Source organism: Microtus ochrogaster, chromosome 4 (genome assembly GCF_000317375.1).
Source record: "Microtus ochrogaster isolate Prairie Vole_2 chromosome 4, MicOch1.0, whole genome shotgun sequence".
NCBI classification, from domain to species: Eukaryota; Metazoa; Chordata; class Mammalia; order Rodentia; family Cricetidae; genus Microtus; species Microtus ochrogaster.
The window spans coordinates 75,933,947-75,945,704 of NC_022011.1; the positions used below are offsets into that span (position 1 = coordinate 75,933,947).

Consider the following 11,758-nt stretch of genomic DNA (forward strand, 5'->3'; position numbering starts at 1 on the left):
GTTTAAAAGAATACAGTTTCCGTGTAATTATTTTGGGTATAAAGCTAGCCGTGCAGGCGGCCGGGTGCTGGGGACACAGCTCCGCCGCTCCTATTTCAACAAGTGTATGTTATATTAATGACTTACAAAATTTATAGAAGTCAAATATATTAAATATCTATTGGCTTTTTAAAATATCATGTAAATATAAAATATTTCAAAGCATAACTTAAACATGAATTACTGTCAGATCCTGATGTAGCCAATCCTGTCATTTTTAGAGCATTTGATATCTAAATTGTTCCCCCAATTCTAGTTGACTCAAGAATGGATAACCAGCAGATAACAAAGTAGTTTGGGGAAACATGATAACCATATTCTAAAAAGCCAGATCAGAAATCTAATTTAAGCTCTTTCGGCCATCTTGGCGCCTGTGGAGGCCTGCTAGGAACCGGACTTCTAAAGGACAGTATGTCTGGAAGGCTGTGGTGCAAGGCCACTTTTGCTGGCTATAAGCGAGGTCTCGGGAACCAGAGAGAGCACACGGCTCTCCTTAAAATTGAAGGCGTTTATGCCCGAGATGAAACTGAATTCTACTTGGGCAAGAGATGCGCTTATGTGTATAAAGCAAAGAACAAAACAGTGACACCTGGAGGCAAACCAAACAAAACGAGAGTGATCTGGGGGAAAGTAACTCGGGCCCATGGAAACAGTGGCATGGTCCGTGCCAAATTCCGAAGCAACCTTCCTGCAAAAGCCATTGGACACAGAATCCGTGTGATGCTGTACCCATCCCGGATTTAAACCAATGAAAAGTAAATAAATAAATAAAAGTGGATTTGTGAAAAAAAAAAAGAAATCTAATTTTATTTCATTTATGATGAACCATAAATATTGACTTAAAAAAATCAACTGACTGTCTCAGCCATATGAACATCAAAATCTGTGATAGAATTCTTACCTCTGGGATTATCGGTGTAGGCTTCTTCTTGTCCAGAGATTTTGGCTTTAAAATGACCTTCTCTACCTCCAGCATTCCTATTGGTGTGTTTGGCTTATATTTGATGAGATTCTCTTCAGCAGAAAGTAAGTCAATTGTGTGGCTTGACGGATTTAAGTGATATTGTGCGCAGAGGAACACGAGCAAGTCCATCATTGGCTTACTGTAAGACAGGAGAAAGGATGATCCTTAGAGTCCAACAGACTGTGCAACTTAACTGTTTGGAGAATCCTACTCTGGTCCTGTTTGTCTTCAAGACATAAAGCAAGGCCACAAGTCAGAGTTGTGAGAGCAACGTAAACATCTCATGATTAAGAAGACAAAATCCAGGCAGATTAAAGGTGATGGTTAGAATGTTTCAGATTTTAGAGAATAGGACTGGTTCAGAGATTTTCTACATATTTTTATTTGGCAGATTTTTGCATTATAAATTGTAGGAGTCTTTCCTTACCCAGGAACAGTCGCTTGGTTTATAACACAGTCCTCCATGTTAGAACTTGCAGTCCTCAGCTCATGAGCAGACTACATCCAAAGCACTAATAGAATAAAATACCTCCTTTTGGGTTTTACACTGTGCGTGTATGTGTAACATATATTTCGTGAACAAATATATAAGGACCCCCAAACTTCTAACAAGCCCTGTGGGTACTCACATTACTCACAGAATACTCAGTATTCCCTAGGTTCTGCTGTTACTGCACAGGTATTATGCCATGCCTGTTCCAAAAACTCTACTACACTCTTTCACAGACTGCACCACATGTCAGCCACTATACTTTGCGCCCCACCCCCCCCAACAATCTGCTGGAAGCCTAGGCAGACACAACTCCCTATGTACCCATAATCGGGCCTCAGCCTTGTGATTCTCCTGCCTCGGTCTCCCTAGTGCTAGGAGTACAGCTGTGTGCCATTATGCCTCCTTTCTGTTTTCCGCTTTTTAAATTGAGATTTTTAGGGCGTATTGCACCTGTCACTGTTATGACTCGTTAATATAATGTCTCAGGCTGCTTTTTTGTTACAGAGGCAGACTGAGGTTGGTGTGGCCTGAACATTGTATGGCTTACAAAGCTTAATAATAGTTTTTATCTGGCCCTTGATATAAAAAGTTGATGGGTCCTTCTGTGAAGCAATAGAAGTGTTTGTGTTTTTAACAATTAATGGTCGACAGGAGAATACATGGCTGATCTCTAGGCAGGAAAAACTTCCACAAGATTCTTGCACACCCAGCATGGCATTTGGGGTACTTCTCAGCTTGGGAGTCCCCTTTCCATGGGTACCACCTGCTGATACACAATTAAGTTGGTTTTTTTTTTTGTTTGTTTGTTTTTGGTTTTTTGAGACAGGGTTTCTCTGCAGCTTTTGGAGCCTGTCCTGGAATTAGCTCTTGTAGACCAGGTTGGCCTCAAACTCACAGAGATCTGCCTGCCTCTGCCTCCCGAGGGCTGGGATTAAAGGCGTGTGCCACCACCGCCAGGCCTCAATTAAGTTTTTGTTCACTTTAACAGAACACTGTGGTCCTGCCTTTCTTAATTGTCAGCCCTTTAGGAAAAGGAAATTCTGAAATCTTTTGTATGACATTTTCCTCAAATGCCTGGTAATCCTGAACCTTTCACACTTAAGACAAAATCATCACAACAATGCACAAAGTTCCTGTTTTGTTGTTGTTTCTTGGTTTGTTAATTTGTTTGTGTTTTGGTTATTCAAGATAGGGTTTCCCTGTGGAGCTCTGGCTGTCCTGGAACTCACTTTGTAGACCAGGCTGGCCTCAAACCCACAGAGATCCACCTGTCTCTGCTTCCCGAGTGTTGGGATTAAAGGTGTGAGTCACCAAGCTCAGCTGTGTCCTGTTTCTTATTTCTTTTTTCTTTTTTTTAAATTTATTTATTTATTAAGGATTTCTGCCTCCTCCCCGCAATCGCCTCCCATTTTCCTCTCCCTCCCCCGGTCAAGTCCCCTTCCCTCATCAGCTCGAAGAGCAATCAGGGTTCCCTGCCCTGTGGGAAGTCCAAGGACCGCCTACCTCCATCCAGGTCTAGTAAGGTAAGCGTCCAAACTGCCTAGGCTCCCTCAAAACCAGTACGTGCAGTAGGATCAAAAGCCCATTGCCATTGTTCTTGAGTTCTCAGTAGTCCTCAATGTCCGCTATGTTCAGCAAGTCCGGTTTTATCCCGTGCTTTTTCAGACCCAGGCCTGCTGGCCTTGGTGAGTTCCATGGGCAGAGGGGCTTTCGTGGACTTTGCTTTAGGGAAATCTGTGACCAATCACCCCCTTCATTTTTGGGGAAATATAAATGCCAATAAAAACGATTGTCTAATTTCAATTCTAACTGAATAACTGAAATAATTCTAATTTCAAATCAACTTGAAACTAGCTACTGGATTTCAGGAAGCCTTAGAAAAAAATATGTACTGAAAACTCGAGCAAATTTGCGTGGCAGCTTTGTTCTCTACAAAGCTGTGCCATCAACAGAAAAAGGGGCTGGTATCTTTTCCAAGTATACCAAACACGTAAGAGAGGCCTCCACAGCCTTTGACACGAACACACCTGAGAGTCTTCCTCCACCAGAAGGGTAAGAATCACAGTCTAACTCTGCCAAAAAGGAGCCACAGCACTATCAGACAGCACTCAAACCTGAAGCAGGGGCCACGTCCTAAGGTCACAGCTAGACTTGGCTAGTCACATACCGCTCCCACAGAAGATAAAGTCGTCCTGCAACATACATGAGAAGAGCCCAGCCAAGTGCCAAAGTACTTTGGTCAAAGACAACAATTTCGGTTTAGGAATGACTGTCCTGATGTGATGTGACTGACGGCAGCTAGCAATCAGATTTGGCCACAGAGTACCTCGAGAAAAGTATCATTTTCCTGTAGCCCAAGGCAGGAGCATCTGTGACCCAAAGCAAATTAGTGAAGTGGTTAAGGAGCATGTGCACTGGACGGACGCAGACTCACGGACATGCGCACTGGTCTCCTCTCATCTCCACATCGCTGTGAATTCTGATTAATCACACTACCTAGATGCAATGTTACTATTATTATTGTTTTTATATTATCATCAATACCTACATTACATGATTTCCTGGAAGGCATATTTTAAAATATTTAAAACAGCTAATGTTAAGGGGGAAAAAAAGGTCTTTAGAAACTCTCTTTGATATGAAGGAATCTCTATGAGATCTCCAACTTTTTTTTACAAACAAATGATGACCTTTTGTATTTAACTCCTGTCTATTATTTCATTTGAGCTTGCATCCACGATTAAAGCTATTCCACCACTATGACTGAACCAAAGGAGGTTAGGAAATCATATTATACATGATATACACGACAGCTATAATAATCATCGGATTAAGATTTTCTGACTCTCCAATCCAGAGTTTCTAGCTACATTTTAGCATCCTCATGATTCAAGGTAGTGTCCACGGTGTTGAAACAGATGGTTAAAACAGCCTACCTGCTTTGTGTTAGAACTTTACCGTAGAGATAAAAGGCTTCATCAACTCTTCCCTACATCCTCTGGGATACTTCCGTATCTGGGACACAGAGTAGTAGTAATCTTAACCTGGTTTTGATAACGGATGGTTAGAGCTTCTATTTCTGTGTTTTAAAGATCCAGTTGGACATCAAAAGATACAGGTCACGATGCAATAAAGGGCTCCAAGAACAGGCAGACTTGCAGAAATGATATAGGTGGATTGCCAAGCTTGCCCATGTTTAAACAAGGTCATTTGCCAACAGGGTGCCTGGGAAATTTTTCATTCAATCTGGGACAGCTGAGAGCAAAGGAGTGCTTGCCCTTAGTAATGATTCAGGAATAAAGGGTGCTAACAGAGCACTCTAGAAAACAGGAACAGATGACAATGAGCGACGAGATACATTTTAAGCAACATAAAAATAAGTAAGATTCTTTCTGGTAAGTTTTAAAATCTTCCCCAGTCTCTAACAATGAATCTCATGCGATTTCAACAAATTCTCAAAACTGCTTTGCGTTGAACTGTTTCTCTGCCTTCCGAATGCATGCCAACAACTGCGTGAGATCTATGCAGGGGAGAGCTGACAGAGGATGAAAGGGCACTTGCTACTGTATGTCCAAGACAGAGAACACAGATCACCGTGGCTTTAAGGAGCACTTAATTACACTACGAGAAACCAGGAGACAAACACAACCAGCAAGACCTGAAGGCAGTTAACGCTTGAACAGGTCATTGTTAAACTGTGAAACGGTTTCATAACCAACACTAAAAACAAAGGGAGAGTAAAAAGTCTTTTTTCTTTTAGAGCCATCATTTCATACTGTAGTTTACATGATCATTTACCTTTAATGCTATTTCCATAGCAAATTATAAATAATTACCGTTATTTTAAAAAAGAAAAACCCTGGCCAGGCGATGGGGGCACACACCTTTAATCCCAGCACTTGGGAGCCAGAGGCAGGTGGATCTCTGTGAGTTCAAGGCCAGCTGGGACTATGGAGTGAGTTCCAGGACAGTCAGGACTACACAGAGAAACCATGTCTCAGAGAGAGAGAGAGAGAGAGAGAAAGAGCCTTTAATTAAAAAAGAGACCTACTGTAACTGCCATGCCCCTTCCAGAGCTCCTGCTGGTCTCAACAGCAACAACACACATACACAAATCATTACATCCTAACACAAATAAAAACAATCTAACAAAAAAGAATATATCTACTAAATATAACACACACACTCAACACGCATCGTTGTAGTATGGTCTGTCTTTGTTATTAACTTGACTGAGTCTGCAATTACCAGGAGAAACGTCAGAGCTTGTCTCTGAGCCCTTTTTTCAATACTAAAAGTTCTGCAAGTACTATGTTGCTTCTTTGAGGGAATGTTATGCTTTTCTTCGTCAATGGTGAGGTGAAAAGGTCACTAAAGAGGCCCTATTTGTTTAAGTTTACATATAAAGTCTACTAGAAGTAAAAACAGTGACGGAAGAAGGAAACTGAAGCTAAGCAGAAAAGCAGAGAAAGCAGGAATTTGTTAGAAACTAACAGAGCAGCTCAAAGAGACTCCTGTAAACACAGCTCAGTTCTCGATATGCTGACAACAAATGGAAACTCAGAGCTGAGGACCAGGGCCTGTCACTGCATGGAAAATAATTAAAAGGGAACAAAAAGGGGGTGGAATTCTCGTGGTGCTGGCTAGTTTTATGTAAGCTAAAGTCATCTGAGAAGAGAGAAGCTCAATTAAGAAAATGCCTCTGAAAGCTCCAGCTGTAGACATGCACATAGGGCATTGTCTTAATTAGCGATTGATGGGGAGGGGGAGAACCCAGGCCATCGTGAGTGGTACCATTCTTGGGCTGGCAATCCCGGGTTCTGTAAGAAAGCAGGCTGAGCAAGCCCGTAAGCAGCATCCCTCCATGGCCTCTGCTCCTGCCTCCTGAATTCCTGCCCTGCTTCTTTTCCTGTCCTGACGTCCTTCAGTGATGAACAGCCGTTTGGAAGTATAAGCCTCTTCAAGTTGTCTTTGGTCATGGTGTCTCATCACAGCAATAGAGACCTTAACTTGGACAATGACCAAACCAGCTTGGAAGAATGCTTGGGATTTTTTGTTGTCATCTTACTTGTCCTTTTGAAATAAGGTCTCATGTTTTACAGATTGGTCACAAAGTTGCTACTTAGCTGAAGATAAATGACCTTCTGATCTTCCTGCCTCTAGCTCCCAGGTGCTGGCTACAGATCTGGTTTTACTTAACATTTTCAATAAGCACAACTATCTGTGAAACTTTTGAGTTCTGTTATCCATACCTGCTTTGTTTTAATAGAAACTGACTCACAATGGCGTCGCCTGTCGTTTTTATGAGCCTACTTACTTCCAATAGGTGGCACTCTACTCCCTGTGAATGCCCTGAGTAGGCTGCTGATCTGCCCTGTACCAGTTGGACTAGCTCTTAGTGGTACTAGACAAAGCAGGCATAAGCCACAGGTTTTATGTCAAATATCTCTGGTCATTTAACACAAAAAGCCAAGAGCGGTCAGCTGATGTTTCCGAGATCACAGTAAGCCGCGAAGCAAAGTGTAATTCCTAGCTAGGCGTTTCTACTTTGAAGTTTGGGGCGGTCTCTCTTTTTTTCCGTAAGGTTTTCCCCTTTTACAGTTACAAAGAGATGATAGTCTAAGTCTCCCCATTAGCTAACACTCTTAATAAATAGACTATATTTTACTATTTGGAACACTTTTGTGCTTATTATCACCTTTTAAAATAATGGTTCATCGGTTCCTGGAACTGTTAAGACAGTTTTAATCACACTCACATCACACCCCTAGCGTACTCGGGAAATACCTAAAAAGTATTGCAAGGAAGTATCACAAACTCAAAATCACACAGTGGCTTTATACCATCGACATTTCAAATCATCATTAGTGTTCTATCTGAAAGACTCAAAAAAATGACCACACACAGTTAGCTCTTGGGTGGTAAGACGATTAGAAGCAAGCTGCTACATTAAAACCTGGGAGCAAATAAATTCCAACGAACAAAACTTGAAGCCTAAACAAAATTTTTAAAGAATTAGAGACAGTTCCGTTTAGGGCATTTCTACCGTGATCGCTACTTGGAAAGAATGGCTCAGCAGTCAAGACTTTTCCAGAGGACCCAAGGTTGGTTCCCCAGCTCCAGAGGATCTGACACTTTCTTCTGGCCTCCACATGTACAGGCAGGAACACACACAAGCACACATACACGACGCACGCACACACACACACGCACACACGTTAAAGGCAAAAAAGCATCTTTGTTTTTTAAGGATAAATATGTAGAAAGCGTGGCACGAAACACTACGTTCTAGCGCATGAAGAATCAAGAGTGGGAAAGTGAGATGAAGCAGGTGATTCTGGGCTATCAGGATGTTTTGTATAAAGTGTTATGTGAGCCTACATAAGCTGACTGGAGAAAAAGAACAGACGGAAGTCCCGGGGAGGGCTGGGGTGGTGTTCATAATTTCAATGGTACTGAGGGTTTTATTTTTTTAAAGTACCTGTCAAAGAACAAAGAGTCATGTGGTAAGGCTTAAGATATATAAAAGAAGGCAGGGAAGGACAAACCTACTTAATTTCAGAGGAGAAATTAACATATCCCAATTTCCACGGTTCCTTGATTTTGTACTGAACTGCCACTGTTGCACAAATGGAGAGGAATCTGTGTGGAGCCATAAACGGGGGAGAGCCTAGCTGAAGGAAATCAGGTCCCTGTACAAAAGAGCTTGGGGGTATGGCTCGGTGATACAGAACTTCCCCAATGCTGGCTTTGAACCTCAGCATCATCTCCCCACAACTCAAAAGGGCAACTATGGGCCAACCAGTGATAGCATTTCATGTAATCCTAGCAATATACCATGTGTTATTTAATCCTAACAATTCAGGCACAAAACATTTTCATAGATAAGCAAATATTGCAAATCAACAACAGCTGGGCTTGAACACACACAGAAGCTGACTGATGGAAAATTACTCAGGTTTGAGGAATGGAGAAGCCAAAGAGCTAGAAGGTGAAAGATGTGAAGAGATCTAGGGTCCTGGTAAGAACACACGTAGCAAAAATGATTCGCAACCTTCAAGTCACATATATGAAGAAAACTCAGATCCAAAAAAAAATAAGAAGACGGACCATTATAAAATCAGTTTAGACTAGAAAGGAAAGGAGGAACAAATTCAAGTCATCCAAGTCGATTCCTGGGGCACCCCAGAAGAAAGGCTTGCCGGTGATGAAACCAGCCTTATCTATACACCTTAGAGAAAAGCAGGAAAACCGAACTGCTGCAAATACGCTTTACTGTCTCCGCCAAGACAATTCCCATCCCTGTTTAAGTCAAGCTGTGACATCAGTGTACTGATGTGACTGTCACTGTCTGCAACACCCTCCCCAGAAGAGTGCAGTCAGAGGTAGGAGTCCACCACGGATAGCCACAAGTATAGCAACCTCATAAACAGGGTTCCATGAAGAAACAAGAAACCCTAAAACTCTTGCCACTACAAAAAAACAAATGGAAAAAAAAAAACATAACTTACTAAGATTTTTTTTTTTTTTGGTTTTTCGAGACAGGGTTTCTCTGTGGTTTTGGAGCCTGTCCTGGAACTAGCTCTGTAGACCAGGCTGGTCTCGAACTCACAGAGATCCGCCTGCCTCTGCCTCCCGAGTGCTGGGATTAAAGGCGTGCGCCACCACCGCCCGGCAACTTACTAAGATTTAAGGAGACTGTAAGACAGTTATGAATTATTTCCTAATGCTGAATTTATTTTATGTTCATCAATATAATATTATAGCGTTACATAAGACTTTAATTAATCTAAAATTGCAGTTATGCTGAGTGAGGGTTTTACAGGAAGCCACAGCATTAGAATGCAATGACCAACACAATGCTTACTTCTTGTGCCACACATGCGCAGATTCGTGCTATGCTAAGGTCAAGCAGCTTCAATTGCTAACACATGCTACTGGATAACAGCACAAGGGTGGAGGTAAGAAGTGAGTGTGGTCAGGTATATAGTTCGTGTAACTTTCCACTTCAGGGCGAAACGGAAAATTACCAGGGGCCTTGGTCCTTTTTCTCAACTTTGTGTTAAGTATTCAAAAACATCAGCCCCCTAAATTAGATCTTCATTCCTTGCTAGTACAAGTTTGATTTTCTATTTCTACTTGATTCACCCAGGTTTATAGAATTAAAGTAGTAAACTGGGGAAAAAAAATCCCTAATGTTGCATACAAATCTATTTGTTGTGGTAAGAAAATGCTACATTATAAGCAAAGTAACTCCTCCATCCCAGCAGCAGCAGCCTGAAGAGGAAACAGGAAGGGAAAATAGAGGAAAGAACTGTGTGCTGCAGGCTCTGGCTTTCCAGCCTCGACTTGCAAATGGAATATCAGGGCAGGCTTACTTTTAACACATATTAACAGAGAACGAGATGTGTAAAAATCCCAAATCTTAATCACGGAATTGAGAATACATAGCCTTGATATTAAAACGCTGTGAGAGATTTACTATTTTAGCACTTACTTTAAAAAAAAAAACAGTAACAACTGAATAACAGCAGATGTATTTTGTCAGAGGAAAAAAACAATGAAGACATATGTCCCAGAGGTTTCAGTGGTGGCAGAAGAAAGTGGGGTCATGGTATTTTAGCGACGGCAGCATACCTGCCAGGAACAGTAGTGGATTTGAGAATGTCTCCAGGCAGGACCACCGAGAGGTCAATGTCTTTATCTACCATATTTTCATTTCGCTCCGCGATGACAGCAGTCGATTCTCCAGGCTCCTCAGAAGAAGAAACACCCATGCCCTTCGTCTCAGCAGGAGGAAGGGGCGCCTTCGCTTTTGGTTTCCTCCTGGAGTAAAAAGAAAACCCAGAAAATAAAATATCTTCACAGAAGCTTTCTAGTATTATCTAATCTTATAAAACTCCCAAGTCTAAATTTAGATTATTTTCAAATCCGGGAAAATCAGAATTTGTTAATTAAGAGACATGAAATACAAATAGCCAATGAACACATGAAAATGTTCATCAGTAGTCATCAGGTAAACAATCTAAAGTATAATAAGATTCCATCTCTCCTACTCAGAATAGTGGATATTAATAAAAGTAAGAATAAATGATGCTAAGAGGCGCAGGAAAAGGAGCCCTTACAAGCAGTAAGTATGACTGTAAACTGGTCAAACGACTTTGGAAATCTGGACGAAGCTTCTGGGGAAAAAAACACAGCAGATGGACTGTGTGACCCAGCGTGCCCCTCCCAGGTGTTTGCTCAAAGGACAGTAAGTCAATGTATCATAGAGATCCTTCCTCTAGGATAGTTACTGCGCAAGAGCCACATTGTGAAATCACGTCAGGTGTCCATCAAGAGGAATGCATAAAGAAAACAGGTATATGTACACATAACAGAATTTCATTCGGCTATAGACCGGAATTATGTCACTTGTAATAAAGCTGATATGCAACAGAAGATTTTAATATTAAGTGAATTCTGACTTGGAGAGACAAATAATGCCTGTTTCCACTCATTTGTGGACCCCAGCTTTTATACAGATACACAGAATCATTTCTCTGCACATGACCTAAAAGTAGAAACAACTATCTATGGGAATGGCAGTGGCGACAAGGAGAGGGGAAAGAGAGGAGGAAGGGAGGGGAGGGACACGTGCGAATGCCATTCTATGCATGTATGAAACCGTCCTGATGCAAACCAGAGCTATCTACGAATAATGAATATACACTTTTAGAAGAAGACAACAGAATCTATATTGGCCTTCATGCAGTTTAGCAAATGGTCATTCCTAACACATTAAGAGTATCATTTCTCGTCTTTCATGTGGCTACATTAACAATGTCTCAGGATGGACTACTTACTGTACTATATACCTCACAAAGGCTCCCGAGTCTGCCATTCTCTCCACTCTAGTATGCCCTATTTCTCAATCCAGATAAACCTGATCTGTCCATGATAGTCTATCTTAGTTTACCCTCTGCTTCCAAACACGTACACAGAACTTCTTTCTCTGAACAGATGCAGCATATGCAACTGGATCTCTAAATCTCGCAATATTTTTCCTATTATTTCCTGGGTCCCATTAGATACTTTGGACTTTTGGACAATGCTAGAACTGTTAATATTATTGGGATTCTTTTTTTTATAAAAAAAAATATTTATTTATTTATTTATTTATTTATTTATTTATTTATTTATTATACAATATTCTGTCTGTGTATACGCCTGCAGGCCAGAAGAGGGCACCAGACCTCATTACAGATGGTTGTGAGCCACCA

At 41.3% G+C, this 11,758-nt stretch overlaps 1 protein-coding gene and 1 pseudogene across 4 annotated transcripts in view; one reads left to right on the forward strand and one right to left on the reverse strand.

Annotated features, from left to right (window-relative positions):
* Positions 1–11,758, reverse strand: part of Cobll1 (cordon-bleu WH2 repeat protein like 1) — a 142,192-nt gene that overhangs the window by 47,024 nt on the left and 83,410 nt on the right. For all 4 annotated transcript variants that reach the window (XM_026778673.1, XM_026778676.1, XM_026778675.1 and 1 more), the window contains 2 exons: positions 10,134–10,322; positions 941–1,142 (listed from right to left, as the gene is read on the reverse strand). In XM_026778673.1, the coding sequence (XP_026634474.1) occupies positions 941–1,142; positions 10,134–10,322 (391 nt within the window). The remainder of the gene's footprint in view (positions 1–940; positions 1,143–10,133; positions 10,323–11,758) is intronic.
* LOC101991421 lies at positions 395–823 on the forward strand (annotated as a pseudogene).